General features: G+C 34.1%; 1 protein-coding gene across 5 annotated transcripts in view; it reads right to left on the bottom strand.

Annotated features, from left to right (window-relative positions):
* The window catches only part of NIPBL (NIPBL cohesin loading factor), a 203,777-nt gene that overhangs the window by 31,145 nt on the left and 144,879 nt on the right, over window positions 1-27,753 (bottom strand). For all 5 annotated transcript variants that reach the window (XM_007192199.2, XM_057539730.1, XM_057539728.1 and 2 more), the window contains 13 exons: window positions 26,039-26,177; window positions 24,385-24,467; window positions 23,663-23,795; window positions 22,463-22,606; window positions 20,220-20,309; window positions 18,906-19,120; window positions 18,692-18,794; window positions 17,975-18,073; window positions 17,727-17,873; window positions 15,320-15,454; window positions 14,451-14,549; window positions 13,562-13,615; window positions 417-525 (listed from right to left, as the gene is read on the bottom strand). In XM_007192199.2, the coding sequence (XP_007192261.2) occupies window positions 417-525; window positions 13,562-13,615; window positions 14,451-14,549; window positions 15,320-15,454; window positions 17,727-17,873; window positions 17,975-18,073; window positions 18,692-18,794; window positions 18,906-19,120; window positions 20,220-20,309; window positions 22,463-22,606; window positions 23,663-23,795; window positions 24,385-24,467; window positions 26,039-26,177 (1,550 nt within the window). The remainder of the gene's footprint in view (window positions 1-416; window positions 526-13,561; window positions 13,616-14,450; window positions 14,550-15,319; window positions 15,455-17,726; window positions 17,874-17,974; window positions 18,074-18,691; window positions 18,795-18,905; window positions 19,121-20,219; window positions 20,310-22,462; window positions 22,607-23,662; window positions 23,796-24,384; window positions 24,468-26,038; window positions 26,178-27,753) is intronic.

The following is a 27,753-nucleotide window of genomic DNA, read 5'->3' as shown; positions in this document are numbered from 1 at the left end:
TACTGCAAATCTTTTAAAAACATTTTTATAATAATTAAAACAATTTCATTTTGATAGAAAATTTTATATAATTTAAAAGATATTGAAGTTTTTGGATGAGTGCATTTGGCTAAATACATATTAGCCCCTGGACTTACTTTAATTCCTGTTCATTATGACATCTAAAATTATGTGCTATTGAAAGATATGTGGAAGAGATAAGTCCTATGCTTTTACTGTACTGCTCTAGATAATATTACTCAACTGTAACAATATAACCTAGGATTCAACACCAAACAAAAAACAGATTTCATTTAAAAGTGAAGTAGTTAATTATTAGGCTAAGCAGAGCTAGAGGCAAAAATGAGAAATGTGCCCAAAGTATTTTAAAGTATCTTATAAAATCAACTTAACGACCAATATATAAAATGTCTTACCAGCTAGAGATTCCTCATATTTAAGAATGTGCTCAACTAGGTTATCAACAAGTTGAGTACAAGCTTTCTTCACAGGTTTATATGAGGAATCCTCTTCGGACTTCAACAACTATATATGTGTATATATAAAAAAAAAAAAAAAAAATCCCAGTATAATTATTCATTAGACAATAATAATATAAACGCATTTAATGTGTCCATAAGTAATAAGCTTTTCAACTGGTTATTAACAATTTAATACTGAAAATGCAAATTAATAAACAAAAATATGTAACAAATATTTTAAAATCTTATAAACCAGTAATTTATAGATACTTTCAAACAATTTTAGTATGAAGTTATTTAAATTGCTATGTGTAGGACCTAAGGTAGAATATGAGAGAAATGAGAACGGTGACCTTCCCTTAAGAGTACCACTCAATGTTAGTTGAATGATGTTAAAGAATGAGAATTCCATTCCTTATTATTTCAAGTTCTTTGATGTCTCAAAAAAGTATATTATGGGTTAATTACATTTTTAAAATAATTGTAACTACATCTGAATTGCACCTCATAATTCGCAATTATAAAACACAAGGCTGGATTTCTTCCCTGTGTTATCTTTACCAAGTTATTAATAAACAATGTTAGAAAAAATGATATGAGGAAAAGAGATCAATCTAACTATAGCCAAAACATAAAACCAATCCAATCTTTCATAATAATCATAGGTCAATGGTAAAGTCATCTAAGGTATATCTGTCTTGTTAATAAAGAACAGCTAATAAAATTCTGGGGCTATTAAAGAAATTGAAATGTTTAATTTCTGTCAAGAGTTCCAGTGCTGTCCAATGTAACTTTCTACAATGATGGATATGTTCTATATCTGTGCTGCCCATTATTGCTGCTACAAGCCACATGCAGCTACAAAACACTTGAAATGTGGATAGTATAACTGAGGAATTAAAAGTAAATACAAATTCAAGTTAATTTAAATGAAAAAACATGTGTGGCTAGTATGGGACAGCACAAGTTTAAACTTTCACTACAATATGTGTGGATGATTAAAACTGATAGCAATCAGAATAACATATCACACACATTTCCCCTGCTCCCTCCAATTTAAAGAAATAAATCAAAGCAAGAGAACTTCAATTTACCCAGTTACAACTCCGAACAGCAAATTCTCCTTGTCCTGCTCTATAAACTCAACCTTAAGCAGCTATTAAAATTATATGCTACCCTGGTCTTTTTCAGGCAGGAGTAGAAAACAATCTCCTCGCCTGTTTTTTCTTTCTGCTCTCCAAGACATCAAGTATACATAAAAGTATTAATCATAAATTTTAGTTCACTACATTGCCAATACTGGTATGTGCCCTTTTAATGTATTTACTTATAAATATAAAGATGTACTATGAACCTAACTCAAGAATATTTCCAATAACTTATATTTTCCAATGTACTCCTTTTATCCCATCTTCCTGTCTAACTTTCAAGGTACCACTTATCAGGAATTTTACCATTTCTTTGCTTAAAAAAAATTGTCTAAGTTAAATATTGTTTATAGTTTTGCTGGATTTTCAACTTTCTGAAAGGTATCATACTGGATGTAGTCTTCTGGGATGTGCCTTTTTTTAAAGTTATACAATTTTTATTTATTTATTTTTGGCTGTGTTGGGTATTCGTTTCTGTGCGAGGGCTTTCTCTAGTTGCGGCAAGCGGGGGCCACTCTTCATCGCGGTGCGCGGGCCTCTCACTGTCGCGGCCTCTCTTGTTGCGGAGCACAGGCTCCAGATGCGCTGGCTCAGTAGCTGTGGCTCACGGGCCCAGCTGCTCCGTGGCATGTGGGATCTTCCCAGACCAGGGCTTGAACCCGTGTCCCCTGCATTGGCAGGCAGACTCTCAACCACTGCGCCACCGGGGAAGCCCCTGGGATGTGCCTTTTTCACTCAACATGTCACTAACTGTAATCCAGGTTGTTACATGAAACTACTTTATTCATTTTCACTGCTATACGACAGGCCGTTGTATGTCTATACTGCAATTCATTTATCCATTCTTCTGAAGATAGGTTAATTAAAATTTTAGTGGCATAACGAACATTCTTGTCTCCTGGTGCACATATGCAAGACTGTCTTGGGTATATACCTTGGCGTGGAATTACTGGGTCATAGGATATATGAAAGTTCAACTTTATGAAATAATGCTAAATTTAAAAACTTTTGTTGTAATATTTTCTCAGCACCAGTGTTTAAGAGATGCTATTTAATCCATCTTTTCTCCGTCATTTGTTATCACCTAACTTCAACTTTTGCCAATCAAATGGGTGTAAAATGTGGTCTTGATTTGTATGTCCTATATTACTATGAGGCTGAATACCTTATAGGCCATGTGTGCTATCTCCTCTATGAACTGCCTATTCATGACTTTCTCCTGTTTTCCTACCAGGACTCCTGCCTTATACTGGTTTGCAGGACAGGAGTTCTTTACATATTTTTAACAATGATCCTTTGTTAGTTATATGTGTATCAAATATCTTTCCCAGTTTGTGACTTGTGTTTTCTTGATTCATAAATGTTCCTCATTTTAAGGCAGTGAAATTTATCAATCTTTCCAGGTTAATGGCTTTTGTGACTTAAGAAATTCTTCCCTAAGAAAGGTCAAAAATATATTCACACATATACTTTCTTCTGTAAGTTTTAAAGATTTCCTTTAATCTATATGAAATTGACTGCTGAGTTGATTAAAAAAAAAAAAATCCTTATGGATAGCCACTTGGCCCAGTCTCATTTACTGAAAAATCCATGCTACCTTAATTACTGTATCTCTAAAAATAAGTCCTGATATTTGTTAAGGCACATCAGTGTTCCTGCATTTTCAGAAGTGACAATTATTTTCAGCTCTTTACTTTTCCATATACATTTTAAAATCACTTTGACATGTTTGATGAATACTTTTTGTTCTTGATTTTGATGAGATCTTTTAATATCTTTCCATTTTGCATGATTTTCATTTTAGGTTTTATAGTTTATTCTGTCAGATTTTATTCCTAGTTTTACTAGAAGTTATCATTCAAGGGTATTAAATTTTAACAATGATTTCTCCTGTATCCTGACATGATTATTTTTTGTTTAATATTAAATCATACACACGTGTGATGTTAAACCAGCCCCATGATATGCATGCATAGATATATGTATATATGTGTGCATATGTGTATGTAAACATATACAAATCTCTATCCATCTTTCTGATGCATTTCAAAGTAAGCTGCAGACATCAGTGTATTTCCTCTTTTTTCCTTTTGAGATAAAATTTACATGAAATATGTACAAATCTTCAGTGTATACTTGACCAGTTTTGTTAAGTGTATTCACCTATATAAGTCAAACTCCCTATCAAGATAAAGGACAGTCTTTCTCCATCTTTAACTTATATCAGGATCATCTGCAGACTTTGTTTAGGTGGGCCCCTACTTCAGAGTTATGGATTAATTAAGTCTGGGGTAAAGCCTTAGAACTTCACTTCTAACAAGTCACAGGTAATCTTGATAACTTTTAGAACCACTGATATAGATTATTACCATCACCCCTGAAAGTCCCCTCATGTTCCTTTCCAGTCAATCCCTGGCCCCCTGCAACCACTCTTCTCATTTTTTTTCCAATATAGATTAGTTTAGCCTCTCCTAGAGCTTCATATAAGTGGAATCATAATATGTACTCTTCTGTGTAATAGTTTGTTCCTTTATGATATGGTGCACTATTAAGTTGTATGGATACATCAGGTTTTTTTTAACCCATTCACTGGCTGATGGAGACAGAGACAGTATTTGACTATAAACTCAGGCAGGAGAAATCAAGCTGCACCTTCAACACTTTGCTTAGAAATCTCCTCAGCTAAACATTCAATTTCATCACTTGAAGGTCCACCTTTCACAAAACACTAGAAGAGAAACACAGTTTAGCCAAGTTCTTTGTCACATTATAACAAAGACTCACTTTTCTCTGTTGAATGATAGCATGTTCCTTATTTGCATCTGAGACCTCATCAGAATGGCTTTTAACCATCCATATTTCTACCAACATTCTGAACATGATTATATATATGCTTTAAAGAGAAGGAAGCTTTCCCTATAGCTCTTCTCTTTTCTTTCTGAGCCCTCATCAGAATTGCCTTTAAATGTCTTCAAAGCAATATCAGTTTTTTTCTAGTATGCACCTCAAAAATCTTCTGGTGTCTACCAACTACCCAATTCCAAAGTCACTTCCACATTTTTAGGTATTTATTTCAGCAGCACCCCACTTATTGATACCAATTTCTTAGTATGGGCTGCTTTAACAAATACCATAGACTATGTGGATTAAACAACAGAATTTATTTCTCATAGTTCTGAAGGTTGGGAAGTGCAAGATAAACATATGGTTGGTTTCCGGTGAAGATCCTCTTCCTAGCCTGCAGATGGCTGTCTTCTTGTTGTATCCTCACACAGCAGAGAGCAGAGAGGTAATTTCTCTCATGTCTCTTCTTAGAAGGACACTAATCTGATTCATGAGGGCCCCACCCTCATGACCTAATTATCCTCCAAAGGCCCCATCTCCTAATACCATCACACCGGGGATTAAGCTCCAACATTATGTATTTTGGAGAGACACAAACATTCAATCCACAGCATTCTTTGAAGAATCCTCTTGAGGAAGGAGTTCCATGCACTACTGAAAATTTATACTGTTAATCCTTTCTCCAACCTTCCCCAAAGGAACCTATAGTCTTTTACCAGGTTAACTGTGCATTGGGGGAAAAAAATTATTAGACCTTTTAGGGATTACCAGACACTGGCTCTGAACTGACACTAACTCCAGGAGACCCAAAACATCACTGTGGCCCACCAATCAGAGTAGGAGCTTATGGAGGTCAGATGATCAATGAAGGTATAGCTCAGGTCTGTTTCACAGTGAGTCCAGTGGGTCCCCAAACCCATCCTCTGGTTATTTCACCAGTTCCAGAATGCAAAATTAGAACAGATTTATTCACAGGCTCACAGAATCCCCACGTTGGTTCTCTGATCAATGGAGTGAGGGCTATTGTGGTGGGAAAGGCCAACTGGAAGCCACTAGGACTGCTTCTACCTAGGAAAATAGTAAATCAAAAACAATACTGTATCACTGGAGGGACTGCTGAGATTAGTGCTACCACCAAAGACTTGAAAGATACAGGGGTTGTGATTCCGACCACATCCTTATTCAACTTGCCTATTTGGCCTGTGCAGAAGACAGATGGATCCTAGACAATGACAGTGAATCAGCATAAGCTTAACCAGGTTGGGACTCCATTGCAGCTGCTGCACCAGATGACGTACCAGTGCTTGAGCAAATTAACACATCCCCTGGGATCTGGTGTGCAGCTATTGATCTGGCAGATGCCTTTTTCTCACCCCTGTCAAAGGCCCACCAGAAGCAGTTTGCTTTTAGCTGGCAAGGCCGGCAATACACTGCACTGCCCTGTCTCAGGGGTATATTAACTCTCCAGCCATACATTATAATTTAGTTTGCATGTTCTTGATTATCTTTCCCTTCAACAAGATATCACACTGGCCCATTACATTGATGACATTATGTTGATTGTACTTAGTAAGCAAAAAGTAGCAACTACACTAGACTTATTGGTAAGATGCAGGTGTCAAAGTGTGGGAAATAAATCCAACAAAAATTTAGAGGTCTTTTACTTCAAAGAAATTCCTGGGGGCTTAGTGGTATGGGGTATGTTGAGATATTCACTGTAAAGTAAAGAATAAGATGTTGCATCTGGTCCCTCCTATAACCAAAAAAATGACTCAACACCTAGTGGGTTTCTTTGAATTTTGGAGGCAACAAATTCCTCATTTGGGTATATTATTTTAGCCCATTTACTGAGTGACCTAAGAAGCTGCCAGTGTTGAGTGGGGCCCAGAACAAAAGAAAAGGCTCTGGAGTAGGTCCAGGCTGCTGTGCAAGTTGCTTTGCCACTTGGGCCATATGATCTAGCAGACCCAGTGGTGCTTGAAGTGTTAATGGAAGACAGGGATGCTGTTTGGAGTCTTTGGCAAGCCCCCTTAGGTGAACTGCAGTACAGGCCCTTAAGATTTTGGAGCAAAGCCTTGCCATCCTCCATAGAAATAGCTCTTGGCGTGCTACTGGGCCTCAGTAGATACTGAATGCCTAGCCATGGGCCACCAAATTATCATGCATTCCGAGCTGTCATGAACTGGGTGTTTTCTGACTCACCAAGCCATAAAGTTGGGTGTGAAAAGCAGTACTCTATCATCAAATGTAAGTGGTATATACATGATTAGGTCAGAGCAGGCTGAAGGGCACATGAAAAAATGGCCTAAATGCTTGTGGTTCCCACTTCTGCTACACTACCTTCTCTCTCCCAGCTTGCACCTATGGCCTCAGCTGACCATGGGGAAGACCCTAGGGTCAGTTGACAGAGGAAGAGAAGACTTGGGCCTGGTTTATAGATGGGTCTGCACAATATGCAGGTACCACCCAGAAGTGGACAGTTGTAGCAATACAACTCCTTTCTGGGATATCCCTGAAGGACAGCGGTGAAGAGAAATTTTCCCACTGGGCAGAACTTGAAGCTGTGCATCTGGCTGTTCACTTTGCTTGGAAGGAGAAATGACCAGATGTGTGATTATATACTGATTCATGGGTCATGGCCAATGGTTTGGCTGGATGGTCAGGGACTTGGAAGGAACATGATTGAAAAAAGTAGGTGATAAGGAAATCTGGGGAAGAGGCATGTGGAGACATCTCTGAATGGGCAAAATCCATGAAAATATTTATAACCCACATGAATGTTCACCAAAGGGTGACCTCAGCAGAAGAGGATTTTAAAAATCAAGTGGATAGGATGACCTGTTCTGCAGATACCTTCTCTGAGGATATCAGCCTCTTTCCCCAGCCACTCCTGTCATCACCCACTGGGCTCATGAACAAACTATCCATGGTGGCAGAGATGGAGGCCATGTATAGGCTCAGCAACATGGACTTCTACTCACCAAGGCCACACTGGCTATGGCTACCACTGAGTGCCCAACCTGCCAGCAGTAGAGACCAACACTGAGTCCCTCATATGGAATGATTCCCTGTGGTGATCAGCCAGCTACCTGGTGGCAGGTTGATTACACTGGACTGCCTCCATCATGGAAGGGGCAGCATTTTGTTCTTACTGGAATAGACACTCTGGATACAGATTTGCCTTTCCTGCATGCGATGCTTCTACCAAAACTATCTCCTGTGGACTTACAGAATACCTTATCTACCATAATGGTACTCCAAACAGCACTGCTTTTGATTAAGAAACTCACTTCACAGCAAAAGAAGTGCAGCAACGAGCCCATGCTCATGTTCCTGACCATTCTGAAACAGCTGACTTGATAGAATGTGGAATGTCCCTTTAAAGATTCAGTTACAGCATCAGATAGGTGGCAATATCTTGCAATGGCTCAGGCAAGATTCTCCAGCAGGCTCTTATGCTCTGAATCAGCACCGATACATGGTGCTGTTTAGTCCATAGCCAGGATTAGTCCAGGAATCAAGAGGTGGAAATTTGAGGGGCAACACTCACTATTACCCCTAGTGACCCATTAGCAAAATTTTTGCTTCTGTTCCAGCTACTTTATGCTCTGCTGGCTTAGAGAGAGGTTCTAGAGAGGGAATGCTTCTACCAGGAGACACAACCATAATCCCACTGAACTGAAAGTTAGTACTGTCACCCAACTACTGTGTGCTCCTCATGCTTCTGAATCAACAACAAAGAAGGGAGTTAGGGTTCTGGATGGAGTGATTGATCCTGACTACCAAGAAGAAACTGGAGTACTACTCTATAATGGAGGTACGGAAGAGTATGTCTGGAATACAAGAGATCCCTTAGGCCATCTCTTAGTATTATACCAGCTGTGATCACATTACCAGTTATAGAAATAAGGACTTTAATTGCCATGAGTATTTCCTACTTATTTTTTCATGAATACATTTGTGTGTGCGTGTGTGTGTGTTTGTGTTGTGTGTACAGAGGTGGGGGAGAGGGAAAGGGAGAGAGAGATCGAGAGGGAAAGTGAGAAAATATCTTTCTTCCCCCCCCTTATTCCTTTATCACGTACCATAAAGTGTACTGACCTCATATCATAGTATTTAAATGTTGTTAATCTGACATCACAGTACTTAAATTATGGGATATCAAGAAGAGTAAACATCACTCAAGGACTTCTTCTGGGGAACGGGTTAGTGCATTTTTGGTTACATGCATGATAGTTGTATCACGTTAGGTAGAATCATGACCTTGTTATTGTCTTTATTTGGAGATCTAGTATGGTTTAAGGAGATGTATATGGGTGCCAAGTTAACAAAGGGTAGAACTGTGATGGTTAATTCTAAGTGTTAACTTGACTGGGCCAAGGGATGCCCAGTTATCTGGTTAAACATTATTACTGGATGTGTTGGTGAGTAAAGGTGGTTCTAAATGAGATTAGCATTTGAATTGTGGACTCAGCAAAGGAGATTGCCCTCTCGAATGTGGGTGGGGCTGAACAGAACAGAAGGTAGAGGAAGAGAGAATCCAACCATTCTCTGAGTACTTGAGCTGGGACATTGGTCTCCTCCCCCATTTGGACTGGGATTTACACTATCAGCTTCCGTGGTTCAGGCCTTAGGACACAGACTAAACTACATACTAGGGGCTTCTCTGGGTCTCCAGTTTACAGACAGCAGACTGTGGGATTTAAGAGCCTCCATAATCACATAAGCCAATTCCTTATAATAAATCTTTTCTCTGTCTCCCTTTCTCAGTATCTTGTTGGTTCTGTTTCTCTGGAGAAACATGACTAATACATGTCCCTTCTGAGTCAATCCCTGGCCCCCTTCAATCACTCCTCTGATTTTTTCCAATACAGATTAGTTTTGCCTCTCCTCGAACTTCATATAAATGGAATCAGAGTATGTAATCCTCCGTGTAAAGCTTCCTTCATTCTGCAGTGTGTTCATTAACGGTCTATGTTGCTGTATGTATCAGCAGTCTGTTCCTTTATGATGTGGAGCACTATCAAATTGTATGGATATATCGGTTTCTCTATTCATTCACTGATTGATGGCAATAAGAGTATTTGACTGTAAACTTCAAGAAGGAGATCTTGTTTTGGACTACAAAGGGCAGGAACAGATGAAATATAGTTTATTCAAGTTTTTTTCATTGCGTGCATTTTCTTGTAAACTAAAAAAAGGCTGTAGTCTTAGTTCATAAGCGATGACAATGAGTGGCTCTGTGAAATTACTTCTGTGTACCCACCATAGGCTATGACAGTGGTTTAAATTAATTGAACTACTTTTTAGAAATAAAAAAAATGTAAGGACTTTCATGATAGAACTTTTTCTTTCAAATACTACTGAAAAAAATCACAAAAAAGCTATGAATTCATTAGGTTATAAGGGAATTGAATTTCCATACATTTACAAAATGTGTATATGTAGTTAGTGGACAGAGTTTGATTCCTGTGTAAATATGAAGCTGTTTCATGTAGTACTTCAAGTTTCCCTAGGAAATCATATTCCATGAATTGGGAATCACTGATCTATACGAAGCCGACCCAACATAAAAATAATAATGAGAAATATCTGAAATTGGACAGAATGGAATGTGTGTACATGAATCCATGTGGAAACAGTAAGAGTGCTAATTATTTTTGATTCAAGAATTTCAAACAATTCCAGTAGTCCCTTTGTATCCTTCCCAGCTTCTCTTAAAATTTATGCACAGTGTTGTTACAACTGCTAAGAGTGGTTATATCTCCATCAGATGTATTTATATAAATATTTTTTAGTTTTCTTTATTTCATTAAACTAAACTCTGCTAGTCTAATGACTGTATCAGAAAGTCACAATGTCATTTTGGTAAACTAAATTGTTGGCAGAAACTAAAGTAGGAAAGCAATGAATAGGGAGCAACAGAAAGCAATGAACTAAAAGAGGACTAGAGAGTAAAGATATAAAGAATATAAAACTACTGCTAAGAGGTTATAAATCTAGTGTTCTCTTTTCTACTTCCAACTTGCTAATAACACATAGGGATATTATCTTAGATTCTTTTTATTAATACTAACTAATGACATTTCTGATAGCTATACTTAATTCTTACTTAAACATTTATTACAATTATCACATGAAACGTTGTTGTAGAGCTTTCTAGGAATTATTACGTCCCCTTTGGAATGGCTGACATAAATATAACTACGACAGTCATAAGGCTCTATAATATAGAGCTAATTATTTGACTTAGGAGGGAAAGGATGTCAAATGTATCATGTAAAATTATAAAATGGAAGATGATTGATGAAGAGAGTCCAAGACATTACAGACTGGATAACAGAGGCAAACATCATGAGGATGCTTAAAAAAGGCATCTTAAAAATTTTTTAAAAGCAACATATTACTACATACTACCAGAGGGTTAAAGTTAAAAAGAATGACAATACCAAGTACTGGTGAGGATGTGGAGCAACTGGAACTTTGCTGGTGGAAATGCAAAATGGTTCAGCCATTTTGGAAAAACAGCTTGGCAGTTTCTCACTCACCACATGACCCAACAATTACAATCACAGGAATTTACCCAAGAGAAATGAAAACACCTATCCCCACAAAAACTTGCACACAAATATTCATAGCAGGATTATTCATAATAGTCCAAACTGAAAACAACCCAAAAGTCCATAAATTTGTGAATAAAGAAATTATTATACATCCATACTACTGACACTACTCAGCAATAAAAAGGAATAATACATTAATACACCAGCAACATTCTGCTAGTTAAAAGAAGTCAAACACAAAAGACTACATGTTGTATGATTCTATTGATATGAAATTCTACAAAAGGGACAACTGTAGTGACAAAAAGTGAATCAGTGTTTTCCAAGGACCAAGGGGAGAGGATCAACTACAAAGAGGCACAAGGAAGCTTTTAAGAGTGATATTCTTTACATCACTGTAAATAATTATTAAAGTTAATCAAAATGTACACCTAAAATTGGTGAATATTCTTGCATGTAAGTTATGCCTCAATAAAATAATTTTGATTGACTGTTAAAAATATTGCTAAATACAGTTTTATTACTAAAAGTATTATTAAAAATAAAAAAGTAAACAAATAGACTTAACAGATAGTAAATTGTTGACATAATCGAACAGAAAAAATTACTTCATGATAGACTTTTAATGGTATATGTTTAGTGAGCTACAGATAAAAAGAAATGCAAAAAAAATCTTAAACTGTATCCAGTAATCTTACTGTTAATATAGTAGGGCAAAGCAAATAGGAAATTATGTCCACTTCCTTGGAAATGAGATTTTTAGCCTAAAGGAAATAATAAAATCAAAGAAGCAGAATCTCATAATCTTAAATTTGAATTAAAAATATCAATATAAATTCTTGATTTATTTTTTTCTTTCTAAGAAATATGTATCTTTTAGCTCTATCCTCTGAGAAGGCCCAAAGCTATGATAACCCGTTAGCAATGAACATCCACAGCACTCAGATTATTCCCACCAAAGGGATTCAGGGCTCTTTGGAAAAATGGTTGATTTCAGGTTTGGGACAGAAAATGTATAAGTTGAGTCTGGGGCATCTTGTAGAGGCAGAAAGTAATCAGGCTACAAAAGAGTAATGAGGTTATACCAAAAAGATACAAGATCGATTTGAAGGGACTACCACTGGGCAAAGACGGGACAATTTGAGCTTCAAAAAGAATTATGATTGCAATAAATTAAAATACAAAGATACAAAAATCTTTTAGTTCACACTGATACTGACAGGAAAACTCATTATTCTGAAACTTGATTAAGTAATGGAAAAGAATAAAGTATTTCCCCTGCCCTTCCTGTACAGACTATATTTTACAGTAGCCAAATATTAGGACAAAATTCCTCTTTAAAGAAGAATCCTTGCTAATTAATATGGAATAAATAAAATAACTAGAAAAAAAATCAGTATTTTGCAACTTCTAATGAAAATAATGAATCTAGGTAGTGATCTTTTAAAACCAGTCCTGAAAGACTGTATAATAGATGTACCAGGCAATGAAAATCACTGAAAATGTAACAACCAAACATTATGTGCCTCTTGATGTGAGGCAATAATATTTAGCATTGCCTGTGAAGTATTTCTGTCTATACTCCTAAAACTGAACTTCAGTATTAGTAAACCTCTAGATCTAACTTAAGATTTTACAGAAAAAAATGGTGGACACAGGAACAACTTAAATGACACCAGAAAGAAGAGGTCTATGAAATCCAGAATGTGGGACACTCTACAGGAAAACATGTAAGTGGCATGAACAAAGGAGTGAAGGGTTGACTATTATAGACTGAGACTTAACAGCCATGTCAACCAAAGCAACCGCAAACCAACTATAAAAATACATTTCTGAGACAATCAGGGAAATGTGAACATCGACTAGGTATTAAATATTAGGAAATAATTTTATTAATATTTATTTAGATATAGATGATAAAGATATTCTGGTTATTTTTTTAAAAGTCATTTCTGTTAGAGATCAATACTAAAGTATTTATGGGTGAAATGATACAAAGTATGGGATTTTCTTTATAAGTATTACAGCCAAAAAAAAAAAAATTAAAGAAAAAAAAGATGGGGGAGGGATAGAGATAAATAAGATATTAGGAAAGTGCTAACAATTTTTGAAGCTGGGTGATGGGTACTTCTATCTATTTGAAAATTCTTAAATAAAAAAAATTCATATTTCAATTTATAAAATTTTTAAAGAACACTAATTGTGGTTTAATCCTGCACTACTATAGGAAATTCTACGTATTTTATAACATGTCAAATAATGTAAATATATATTTAATGCAATCTATATACCTATTTATAGATCTCATGTCTATCATCTACATTAAAGGGATAAAAAAATTATCTAGAAGGATGGGAAGACAGAATATCAATATTAGTGATTTAGAAAACTTACTTGTAGCAAGCAATTGAACAATTCATTAAACAGGGATACTAACCAAAACATTCAGCCTAATATATTGAAATAAATTTTCCCTACCACAAAGTATATACTTAAAAAATAACTGAAAAACTTCTTTTAAATCATAAAGTCTACAAAAACTCACGTTTTGAAGAAGTTGCTCAAACCAGTCATAGCCAGTATCTCTGCATGCTGCAACCTAAGGGGAGAAATATGGTGAAACTATCAAAGTTAGAAATTTACTTTAAAATATACTTTTGCTATGCTGTAGCCTCAAGTATATAAATATCCAAAGTTCTAAATTAAAAAAATTATTTTTAGAGTAAACTATTTTTTCAGTGAGCCAATAATTTACCATGTTAAAGAACTTTATTCTAAAAATATCTTAGAAGACATTCAAGAAATTAGTTCAATGTATTGAAATTTTTAAAATGGTATACATTCTGAACGGTATTATTGAATCACACACTATCAGAAAAATCTGTAAGGTCTAAAAACAATAAAAATGGAAATGTTTGCTTCTTATTTTCCTTCTAGATAGAAGATTTAAAGACAATAGTGAAACTATAGAGTTGATCATGTAATCCATAATATAAAATTTCTTATGTTCAAAACATGAACAGTATTGTGTGTCAAGAAAAATTGTAGCTTATGTATATAATTAAACATAATGAAACTAATCTTAATTCATGTTTTCTGAAAAAGGTAGAAATTACTATCTCATTTCAGGTTGCCATCCATGGGTTATTGTTATCTTTTTATCCACTTCTCCTTTCCCTTTCAGTTTTCAATCACTGGAAGAATCTGGAGAATTTTAATATCAGTGCTTAACTCAGTGGATGCCAAAAAGTGGGGCTAGGTGAAAACAACACTCTCATCTTACTTGCATCCCTTGAGTACATCCAGAAATATAAAGGAAGGGATGTAGTAGAGAATAACCAAATATCTTGTCATTGTCTCTCCCTTTGTAAGACAAGGCAGACCTCAATGAGGTTTGCATCCACAGGGACCACCCTTGTTCCAGTCCTTCTTACCACATCAGTGATATTTAAAATTTTCCTTGTCATTGCTTCTTTGTCATTGTGTGGAGTTGGAGTAAACCAGAGTTTCTGGAATGTTTCATTTACTAATTTCTAGAAGAAAGAAAAATTTCAAACTAAGTGACTACAACGAATGTGGCAAAATTCTTAACCCCTAATTCTCGTTAAAGCCCAAAACAGAACTATTAAAAAAAAAAAACCTATAAATAACTAAACAAAACACAAATTACCAGAAACTATTGGTATGACATCCTCAGTTTTTTTTTTTTTAAATCAGCAATTAACTTACAAAAATTATAATCTTTTTCAACTTGGCAATGATTTTAAATGGGTAATACGATGCCTAGTATAGAACTTCTGAAGAGTACACATTCAAATGCTTTTAATCAAACTAAAAACACATTTTTTCTACTTTTGGGGGAGAAGTTGTTAAAAAACAAAAGAAAAAAACCCCCAAAAGAAATAGAGGGACAATCATATATACGTAAATTCACTAATGAACTCAGGATTAAACTTTCAACAAAGTATTTACTAATTTAGAAAACCAAGCACATACCATTTGAAAATCAAAATAAACTAAATTTGATAATAAACTTCCTATATACAATGCAATCTCTACAATGATATTAAATATTATAATTGCTAAATTGGTTGGGTAAGATCAGATTTTATTAATTAATGCAAGATCTAGAAATAAAAATACCTAAGTATGTCTTTTTCTTGAATGTATAATCTAAAATGATGATTCACTTGTAAAGTTTATATATATGTAAATTAACACAATTTATATAAAATAAACATTTAAATTATTTAAAACATTAATTAAGAAATGAAATTTAAAGTAGTCAACATTTTTATCCTACCTTAATGCCCTCTTCATCATTCACTCTGCGAATCATTTTTACACACATTTCTGTAATTTTTGGAAATGTTGGTTGTTCAATACAGATGTCTCTTAGAATCTTTATTACCCTTTTTCTGACACTGATACCAGTATCCTAGGAATAGAAAGGTATTTTAAACGTCAGCAAAATTGAGATCCTTAGGTGTGTGAAATTTGATAAAATGAAATCAGAAAATACCAACAAGTAGTATATACACTATTAACATGATAAACATGGTCTATATATTTCCTTTTTATATGCTCTTTTATTAGTGTTACTATAAATTTAAGTTATTTTATTACACTGTCTTTGCTTTTAAAATATAATATCTAATACATGGAAAAATATAAAATAGCACTGAACACAAGACTAGAGTATAATAAGCTTGCCAAAATTAAATGGGATAACAAACATGAAACTTTTAGGACAGTGGCGCTTAAACAGCATATGAAGTATATTTAACAAAAATGTTTAACCTAACTCTTTCAAACCATTGTCACTATATTATGATTTATAGTAAATATAAGAAACAAAGGAACGGACTAAATGAAACAAAACCATGAGGAAATAACAATACTGGCTTGGCCATTTTATTACTTATTTATTTTTTAATGATATTTTCCTTTTTTTAAAAGACTTTTTGATGTGGAGCATTTCTAAATTCCTTATTGAATTTGTTACAATATTGTTTCTGTTTTATCTTTTGGTTTTTTGGCCCCAAGGCATGTGGGATCTTAGCTCCCTGATCAGGGATGGAACTTGCACCCCTGCATTGGAAGGCAAAGTCTTAACCGCTGGACCACCAGGGAAGTCTCTGGCTTGGCCTTTTTAAATTAGTCAATGTCATGGTGGATGTGTGTAAAAAAGAGCTAGAGAATACTCTAAATAAAATAGAGATGAGGGACTTCCCAGGTGGTGCACTGGTTAAGAATCCACTTGCCAAAGCACAGGTTCAAGCCCTGGTCCAGTAAGATCCCACATGCTGCGGAGCAACTAAGCCCGTGTGCCACAACTACTGAGCCTGTGCTCTAAAGCCCGCGAGCCACAACTACCGAGCCCGCGTGCCACAACTACTGAAGCCCGTGTGCCTAGAGCCCATGCTCTGCAACAAGAGAAGCCACCACAATGAGAAGCCCGTGCACCGCAATGAAAAGTAGCCCCCACTTGCCACAACTAGAGAAAGCCTGTGCATAGCAACGAAGACCCAACGCAGCCAAAAATAAATAAATAAATAAATATATATATTATATATATATATATATATATATATATATATATATATATATATAATAGAGGTGAAATATTGTGGTGGATACTTGGGTGTTCATTGTACTATTTTTCTTTAACTTTACAAATTTTCAGAATTAAAGCATTTTTAAAATAAATAAAAAGCACTGAACACTTATTGTGTAAAATTATTTCCATTATGCAATTTAGCAATTGTGAAAATATTTTCGGATACATTACTAAGGTAGACACTGTCAGAGTTCATTATACCTGAAAATCCTGAGGAGTTTGTCCTTCACTCTTGAAAAGAGTGAGGCACTAAAATGGAAAAAATTCTTCCACTCTTTCCTTAAAATTCTTTGTTTCCATCAAGATTTTATGCTAGTTGAAGATGAAATTATCTGTAACTCTCAGTCCCACTGTATTCTAATACTGGGCTAAAGGTGATAAAATAAACTCTTGTCATTTCAGAAATATCTAATCCTGTACCTAATGCATCTCTGTTGAGTTACAGAAGAAGTCAATATGTCCGCAGTGGGTGGTATGAAAATTCTACAGATATTTTGTAATGCCAATGTTTCCTTTCATTTTCCAGGGAAATACTTCAGGGCCAGAGAATTCAATGACATAGAAGAAAAGAATATCTTAGAATAGCGTTTCTTAAGTTTGGTCTTAAGACTCAAATGACTTTCTTGTTTAACTTGCAGGTATCTGAGCTTGTCATAATTCAGCTTTAAGGAAACATGCAAATATACATAACGGCCAAAAATACTGTCAGACACCAAAGTTCTATACCTAGTTCTCACTGAAACAATTCTTCCTGTTTATATACATACATATATAATTACTCTAGATTCCTGTCCAAAATATTTAACTATGCCATGTAGCGCCTATCATTTACTCATTGTAAACTGGCATAATCAAAAGGCAAGAGTAACTGGAAAAAGGAATCCAATTTTTGCCAATGATTTGTTTTACAATACTGAGCAGCCCTCCTCTTGAAATATGTCCTTCTTTAGAAAGCTGCTATAGTTTACAGATTAGGTAATATAAATACATAATTGATATCTACATTTCTAGCTTAACATTTTTAAAAAGTGACATTAGGAAGGCAAAATTATACTCATAAATTACAATAAAAATGACATAACAAACATACCAATATTCTTTCAATCAGCATATCATAATACTGCTCAGCAAGCTGAGGTCGACAAAGGACAAATCGACCTAGTAATTCTACTGCTGCTTCTCTGACACTAGTGGAGTTATCCATCAATCGTCCATGAACTCCTCGCTGCATATCCAGCTAAAGAAAAATAAAGAAAATGTAATTTATACTAAGTAGAACTAATATTTTAAATTGAATAGAAAACTCAAATAAAAAGAATCATCTGTGCTCCTCTTTACCCTTGCTAGAATACTGGGGTCTACAGCAACAACCTCAGATAAACACTTCATGGCTTTTGTTCGAACGGCAATTGCATTTTCACCAAGAACTCGAAGGATCTGCCAAGCAAATATTGACATTTTCATCAATTTTAGAACACATAACATTTAACAAAATATAGAAAGAAAACATGCAAAACAATTAAAATAAATATCATATTCACTTTCCTTTAATTTTTATATAAGTGAGTAAAAGATCTGTTATCTTACTGATCCAAAGCTTTAACTTAAAACATGGTAAGGCATTCTATGCTTTAGGGACTTTCCTTTATCCTGGCATTCTCAATTAAACCTGTTTTTTATTGCTATGCTTCATCTGCAAGAACCTGTAGCCCCGCTGAAACCTTCCTATCTGTAACTTTAATCAAGGATATTTAGTATCATTTAAATAATAACTTGGAATTGAATATTTTTATAACACCAATCACTCTACCTATATACCATCACTCTACCTGTACCATACAGATACATATCCATTTATCTGTAAAACAAGAATCAATAGGTAAAAGGCATGCAGAACAAAGATATTTTAACAAATATGGAACACAGAAACAAATGTTACTTTCATGATTTTTTAAAATATCTGTTCTCAATAATGAATAGACATCATACTCAAACACAAATAACCAGAATTAGAAAAATCAATTTCATTGTATAAGGAATTCTGGTCCAGTTTACCTGTGTCAAATAAATATCAAAGCTCTGGGCAAACGGCCTCATAGAGGCCAAGTATCGAACAATCAAACAAGCATCATCATAGTCCACAGTATCAGAGTTCATCCTGCAACAAAAAGTCACTAAATTTTAATTTATTTAATTTTTTTGAAAAGTAGGTAAATAGACATCAAAGAGATAACTGAAAAAGTAAAGATGTTTTCTCTTTGGATCTTACTTTAATGTGCTGAACTGAGAAGGTGTGGTTTTGATAATGCTTCTAAGAAACTTTTTCCGATTTTCAGCTCGATGCATAATTTGACCAGTTGTCTCAACTTCCTTTGCGTGATGTGTTCCTTCAGATGATTCTTCATCTTTTTGTGATTTCATTGCTTTTTCTGTTTCCAGAGTTGTATCACGGAACCACTGGGCTATATAGAATTTACGAGAAAACTGGAAAGAAATTTGGTGAGATTTGAGTTTGATGAAATTAGTAACAAAATTTCCAACCTACTGATAAAGTGTTCACAATCAGGAATACAAATATCAAGGTTTACTTTAAAAAAACTTCCATCAGATAAAGACAGATTTTAAGAAAGCTAGAACATTTAGAACATCTAAATGACAGAAAACTTATTATTTTACTTTGTCCTAACGGTTATATCAATGATGTCAAAAGATAATTTTATAAACACAACTGTATTAAGTCTACAATACTACTATCAACTACTTAACTAAGGACGGATCACACAACGAGTCAGTAAAATTAGAGAGAAGATGGGTCAACTAGAAAAGTTTAGAACACATGGATAAAATGCTGAAGGTAGAAGACTCTATAGTTATTTTCAAAATTTCACCTTACTTCTTCAAGAAATACATAGCCAATTATTATTGAAATATATTAACACTAAGGCACACCTATAATCTGTTCCTTTTAATCTGTTCCTGTTTTTTTTCACTTTTATTGAGAAATAATTGACATACATCACTGTATGATCTGTTCCTTTCCACAAAGACTGAAAACCTGCAGTAGTTGGCTGAACAGCTTAGTTATCTCCAACCTCTTTAGATGCATATCTCATCAATTAAAAAAAAAAATTAAAAAGTGCCCCAATATAGTGTATAAATTTTACATATAAACTTCTTATACTAATATTCTGGATACCTAATATATAAAAAAACAGAATTAAGGATTATATTTAAAAATAAATATAGACATAAAATTCTAATATTCTTTTTATATGCTAACAGATCATCTCATGCACCACCTGGACAAATGCTCTCACTTGGTCTCAAAGATAACCTATGGAAAGATTTCCAAATATTTCCCATGTCACACAATTTTAGTAAACTACAATATCTGTACCAGAATTCCATTTAAGACAAATCAATCCATAATCATTCTTTTCTGTTTAGACTATCATGTACCCCTGTTTTAAAAATCAAGATTCCAATACAACTTTCCTCTTCACAACACTTCTCAATTTTCTTTCAGACCAAGTTTGAAACAAACATGTAAACTCTACAAAAAAAAGGGAGAACAGAATCCTACCACTAGTGAAGGATCAGTCTCAGTGTTTTCATCCAAGTAATCAAGCAATGCTTTTTGCAATTGTTGGATTTCATCTTCTCCTCCTGAAACCTACAAAATAAACCAAGTAGTAACAAAAAAGATATTACTAATGTTCTTTAACAAATCATCCAGTTGCATACACAAATCTGAGGGAAAAATCTGATAAATGATAAAAATAAAAATATAAGTATAGAAAGAAACAGAAGAATACTATTTTTGAAAAACATTATATATTGATAGCTGAAGTGTACTAATAGCTGAGGTTAGCCTTTATTTTTATGAACTACATGTTAACTTTCTTTAAAGAAGCTTGTAAGTAGCTGACATTAATAATTATTAGAACAACGTGTATGTAAATCTTCAGAGGTAGGAAGGTCCTAGCACTGGTTTTCTGTTTGCTAAGAGATAACTCCAAACTTTTAACCTAGTAAATGGAAACTAATTATTGTCTGAATTATTATGTGTTACAGGTGTCTTTGGGATATTATTTTAAAAAAACATTCTGAAAGGGAAATATTTTTATTTGCAATTAACATAAAATAGTACTTTATTTCATGTAGGGTATTAAATATACAGTAGGTATATTTGAGCTGTGCATTTGATCTAGAATCAGAAAGGGACTGAGTCTTTAGTTCTGTCAAGAACAATACAGAAGCAGAAATTAACTCTGAGTTGACATTAATGTCTACAGCTTATTCTCTGGTTTACCATGTGAAATGCCAAATATATGGTTTAGAATATATCTAAGTAGAAAACAAAGATTAGAATAACCTATGTTCTTGGAGTACAGTGAAATGGATACATTCAGAAATTAGTCATGGCACTGTAAACTAGTACACTGTAAAGTTCCAAAAGCTTTTTGGAAGTATGTCAAGAGTCATAAAAATATTTAGCAAGGATCACTCCCCTCAAGTTTTACAGTGTACAATACATGGCCGTATGTGGCAAATAAGAGGTCCTAGGTCTACTCTCAGAAATACGGAAAATCACCTAGTTACCATTCTTCAATGAAAGGAATCAGCAATACTTGGAGAAATGGCTGATTCCAGGGCTGGCGCAAGAAAGTAAAAGGTGAGTCTGAAACATCTTGTGCCACAAAGTCCTCAAGGAAAGATGGGAAGATATCAAAAAGATACAAAAGGCAGTTTAAAGGGGCTCCCACTAGTCAAATCTAGTTCAATTTGAGTGCTACAATAATGATAGCAACAAATGATTATCTATTAAATACAACAGGAATGGTAATATTCCATTAAATGGTAGTATTATATTAATGGTAGTTTCTTGCTTTTCATAGCTGTACTGTGGATATTTAAGTGAGAGTTCTTGTTTGTGGAAAACATACACAAAGCAGTGGTTCTCAAACTTCAGCATTCAACAGAATCACCTGGAGGGTCTGTTAAACCAGACTGCTTGTCCCCACCACCAGAGCTTCTGATTCAGTAGTTCCAGAGAGAGTCCTGAGAATTTGCATTTCTAACAAGTTCCTAGGTGATGTAAAACTTGGTGCTGCTTGTCCAGGGAATCACACTTTGAAATTCAGGGGTCATGGGGGCATCCTGTCTGCTCAAAATGGTTCAGAAGAAAATAAAAATGCATATATAGATACACATGCGTGTATATTTTGAAAAAGAATGATAAAGCAAATGTCAACCACTAAGGGATCTGGGTGAAAGATTAATGGGAGCTTTTTGTACTATTCTTAAAACTTTTCTGTAAGTTTAAAATTATTTCAAAATGCAAAGTATAGTAACAAGAAAAAAAAATTAGAGGCATTTGTCACGGCCAGCATGGATATGGTTATGGACATTAAAAAAAGAAAAAAGAGTAGAAAGAAAGTGAAAACATTGTGCATGGTAGGATTAGAGATTATTTACCTATCAATTTTCTTAAGTAACTTTTAGTATTACTACCACCTCGTCCATAGTTTAAAAAAAAAAAAAAGGTATTGTTAAACCAAATAGGAAATAGAATCATACATTCATAACAGTAGTTCACAAAAAGAAAAGTAAATTAAGGATTATATAAATCATTTGAAAGTTCCTGTTACACACAATTCACCCTACGGTATAAATTTTCTCAGTGGAGCTTTTGAAAAAGCCCATTTTTAGGAGTAAGATTTTATTCTGAATCTACAAAATGAAATGCAACACTAACATAAGAATATCTAAAAAAAGTACTTAACTATTACTTATCCCCAAAATTCAAATTCTTTATCTCAATACCTGTTTTAAAATTCGTTCTATAGACCCTTGATCCATTTTGCTTGTAACAGCATCTTTCCTTAGTCGTGCAGCAACAGTTCCAAGGTAATCAAGAGATGCCACTCTTAAAGCCATCTCTGTTGACTTGTTACTGAATTGATGAACCTACACATGAAAAATAATTTTGTTTTAATTTAACCAATTTTTACTATTTTTAATAGCAACTTACAAATTCCAAATCTATGTTGTATTATTTGAAATTTAAACACTTTTTTCCCCTGTGATATTGTTCCACAAAGTAATTGACTTTTTAAAAAATTTTATTCTATTTTATTTTTTTGGTTGCACCCCAGAGCATATGGGATCTTAGTTCCCTGACCAGGGACTGAACCCAGGCCACGGCAGTGAAAGCCCAGGATCCTAACCACTAGGTCACCAGGGAACTCCCAGTAATTGCCTTTTGAGTTTCTGGAATTTTTAACATTTTCATTAAAAAAAAAAAAAAAAAAAAAATATATATATATATATATATATATAAATTAAACCTTCTTAAGAACACAGTCACTTTCTTTAAATGTAGGCTAAACTCTATAAAATGGGATTATTACTGAGTAAGAATTTGTTAGGCTGGAATTCTGATGCCTATGAAAAATTATCTTGGTTTCAGAATAGTATTAAGTTTTCCAGCTGACAAAAAGTAAGGCCCCAAAAACTTTGTAACAATTGCACAAGTCCAAATGTAGTCTAAAGATAAAAAGAAACATCACAATAGTATTTCTTTGCATTTCCCTAATACAATATTACATTAGGACTAAAACGTGTCATGTTTTTAGAAATACTCTTAAAGATGACAGAGTTCACATTAATCAGTTTCATGCTTTGAAATGAATTAACTACAATAACTTATGACTCAGTGTTGAGATGCTTTTAACTAACAATACCTCCAAACAAAACAAAACAAAACAAAAAACAACAACAAAAAAAAGTTTTTTAAAGCACTGTTATCTTATGCAATGAAATGAAAGCACCAAAAGTCACAACATTTCAAAGTTTCTACAAGGTACTGACAGTATTGTGTACAGTTATGCACATGCAAAAATAGAGATGCAATGGTCATATTTCCTTACACATTTTTAAAGAATTCATCATCTGTGAATCAGAGTACATCCTCATTATGTTGTCTTCTAGTAATCTAATAATCTTTAAATGCTATACTCTTACCAACAGTCTCCCTAACAAACTAAGGAGTAGTTCAGCAGCTGGCCATTCAGGCTTATTGACTGTTGAAAGAAGGTCTTGAACAAAATTTTCAAATAGTGGTCTGTAATCTTCTTCACCTTGCTTACTACCACATCTGTTCAAAGATAAATAATGGAAAGGCTGTGAATTTAGGTGACATGTTCACCAACATGACTAAAACTTTGTTAACTATGTTTTTCTCTTCTCTCATATCTAAACATGGTATACGAGAGTACGTTAAATAAAATATGGTTTAAAATGAATCTGTTTCAATCTTCATTTTTTCCCCTACTACAGGGAATTCATTTATTGACATTAACATAATTTTCTGGCAAGTGTAACACATTTTAAATAATGACCACTGTTTTTCTATGAGATTACTATAAATTCTTACGAAAGCTAAGGAAACCTCTCTCCCCAAACTTTCCTATTCAATTAGGAAGTCCCAAAATTCACTGAAAAAAAATTATAGAATTTCAGTCTCGAACTTTAACTTCGGGAGTTCAACATATGAGCAAGTTCGTAAAATTTTAGATTTCTAATATTCTAATTTCCTCATTTTAAAGATAAGGAAATCAAGATTCAGGGAGATATAGTCAAGGTTCAGATTACAGCAGGAAGTTGGATGTAATCTTTTACATAAAATAAATGAACTATTCTCTATATGGCGAAAATAAAAATCAGATTATGTTAATTTTACTCACTTTTTAAGGAAGATGGAAAGGAAGTTTTGGGCTGTTCGCATGGCTGTTTCATAAGAATTGGTAATGACAACATCTTGGTCAACCTAGATTGAGAAAAATGAATTTATACAGATATAAGAAATAACCAACATACAAGTTATTTCAGTTGCTATTGCCATGTTATTACTGAATATAGGGGCAATACATTTAAATACTAAAAATCTTAACTATTATTTATAAAAAGGGAAGCTACAATTAGCATACTAAATATATTTCAATACTTCATAAAAACTAAATAAAAATATTGATAGAGTTCATTTTTATTTATTAAAATATGTTAAGAGTGAAAAATGTGTTTAACAAATGAAATATCAACAGTTGTTTATCATGATCAGAACAATTCTGATTGAAAATATCAACACAAAAAGAATTTCAAAAAAAATTGCAAGCTCAAAGTTTATGGAATGCTAGAATATAATACTAAAAAAATTCAACTCCTTCATTAGAAATTTAAAGACCAGGATATAAATAGTTAATTCAAAGTTGTGGAAACCCGAAAAGTGAATAAATATATGAAAAAGTTCACTAGTAACCAGAAAAATGAAAAATAAAACATGGTATCATTTCATACTAACCAGACTAGGCAAAATCAAAATGTAAGAATGTAAACTAGAACACCACTTTAGTGAGAAAACTGAAGAGTTCCAGTGAAGTTAAAAGTGCATGTACACTATGATTTAATATTCTATTTCTAAGTATATCTAGAGAAACTTTTGCTTCAAGTTGTTGTATGTCATATATGATGTGTTTAACCTAAATCAAAAAGAATCTAGCATTAGTTACATGTATTAAAAACAATAGTGAGTGAAAAAATTAGCTGTAAATATGTCACTATATCATTTATGTAAATTTAAAAATTCTGTATCAAATTTATACAGATAAATAAATAAATAAATGGACGAAGATAAACATTCACCAATGGTAAGGAAAGAAAAACTGAAAAGAGAACAGTGAGATTAGGAGAAGGGGAGAACAGGGACCTCAACTTTTTTGATATTCATTTTATACTTTATTAACCAGTCACTTTATTATTTATTACTATACACACAGCCACGACTATAACAGAATTAGGAAATAAAATTATCTCTCTTTCTTTTGAACTTCTTTGAGGTAAAACTATAAAACTTGGAAAAATTTTAAGTGTTGATGGGTAAGAGTTACAAAACCAAAAGCAAATCTTAGCTATAAGTTACTCAATAGTGAGGGCATAAACTCATTTTCTGCATGAATTTAACATTAATTATATTAACGATTATTTACTGTATGTGATTATAGATACTGCATATTATAATTATAATATTATTCACTTTCACATTCAATATCTCACTTGAGTCTTACAACTTGTAATAGTAGGCTTGTTAGGTATTATCATTCCCATTTTATAGCTGAAGAAACAAACTCAGATTAAAACGATTTGTATGTTTCATGACTGGTGGATGTAATAGTCAGGACAAGAACTCAAGTCTCCTAAAACTTAGTTTAATGCTCTTCAAGGATCTGAAAGCCCAGTCATGAAGCCCTAATTAAGAACTTCAGTTTTATAAGAATGGCAGAGAATATAGTTGCTTCCTCCTACAAAAATACACAGTTATAAAACTTACAAATGATTCCTTACTTTTTTATTTGAGTCCTCTTCTGAATTAGAGTCCTTCTCTGATGATGGTAAGTGTACCACACACTGAATTAGTTGTAAAACCAGTGCTGTAACCATCTGAATATACATAGGCTCTCCATCCATATCACTACTGTTTAACCTTTAATGGAGAAGAAAATATTTAAATCTTACAGAGTATGAAGAGAATTTCATTTTACATGTCATCTATGATCTGAAAGTTTCAGGATGCTTTCTTTACCAATATTTCTAGGCATTGTCTTTACTGCTTATAATAATGTCCTTAAGGGCTTCCCTGGTGGCGCAGCGGTTGGGAATCTGCCTGCCAATGCAGGGAACGCGGGTTCGAGCCCTGGTCTGGGAGGATCCCGCGTGCCGCGGAGCAACTGGGCCCGTGGGCCACAATTACTGAGCCTGCGCGTCTGGAGCTTGTGCTCCGCAACAAGAGAGGCCACGACAGTGAGAGGCCCGCGCACCGCGATGAGGAGTGGCCCCCGCTTGCCGCAACTGGAGAAAGCCCTCGCACAGAAACGAGGACCCAACACAGCCAAAAATAAATATAAATAAATAAAAAAAATTAAAAAAAAAAAAATAATAATGTCCTTAAGTCTAATTATTTCTAACTTATCAAAAAACCAACTAAGGGCTTCCCTGGTGGCGCAGTGGTTGAGAATCTGCCTGCTAATGCAGGGGACACGGGTTCGAGCCCTGGTCTGGGAAGATCCCACATGCCACGGAGCAGCTGGGCCCGTGAGCCACAATTGCTGAGCCTGCGCGTCTGGAGCCTGTGCCCCGCGACGGGAGGGGCCGCGATAGAGAAAGGCCCGCGCACCGCGATGAAGAGCGGTCCCCGCACCGCGATGAAGAGTGGCCCCCGCTTGCCGCAACTGGAGAAAGCCCTCGCACGAACCGAAGACCCAACACAGCCAAAAATAAATAAAAAAAAAAAAAAAAAAAAAAAAACCAACTAAATGCCTATGCATAGATAATTAAAATAGTCAAAGGAAAAATGCAGTATTTAGTATAAAATTCTATACTTTATATAATTACTGCAGATTGAAAAATTGTAACAAAAAATATCAAATATTTTTCAAAATGATTTTTAAAATGAGAAGTCTTCAGGATTTCCCAATGCCCAGGCATTCTGGTATTCATTTTCTTATTAAAATCTGCTACATAGCCAGCTCCTGATCATATGTTCGAGTATGAGCAACATAGAATATAAAATATTCTGTGTTATAGAATATTTTATGACAGAATATAAAAAATCAAATTTTAAATCTTTTTGTTTAAAAGACAGTTAAAAACGTAAGAATTCCTTTAGATGTTGATAGCTTTTCTTCAGGTTTTAATGGACAATAGATGTTTATCAGTACACAGTCTAAAAAATTAAGATAAAAACAATTATTTTACAGAAGACAGCCTTCAAAGCAATCTAAATATAACCCTATATGCTAGAGCAACACATTTAATCAGCCAGGAATATTATAATGATAGTTATGAAAATGATGATGATTACCTATGCCAACAAAGGCAATAATGCTGACCACAGCGGTGGATAACATTCCTTAGTTACTCTGTGCTTAGTGATTAAGAGTGTTTAATCGTCATGCCTATTTTCTATACTTCTGTTAGAGTAATTTTACACCTCTCTTTTAAAAATATTATGTAATGACTTACTACTGTATAAAGGATTAAGTTCAAGTTCCTTCGTAAGG

The sequence above is a fragment of the Balaenoptera acutorostrata genome, chromosome 2, assembly GCF_949987535.1.
Source record: "Balaenoptera acutorostrata chromosome 2, mBalAcu1.1, whole genome shotgun sequence".
In the NCBI taxonomy this organism is placed as follows: domain Eukaryota; kingdom Metazoa; phylum Chordata; class Mammalia; order Artiodactyla; family Balaenopteridae; genus Balaenoptera; species Balaenoptera acutorostrata.
Note: the sequence above shows the minus strand (reverse complement) of the source record. Positions and strands in the feature narration are given on the sequence as shown.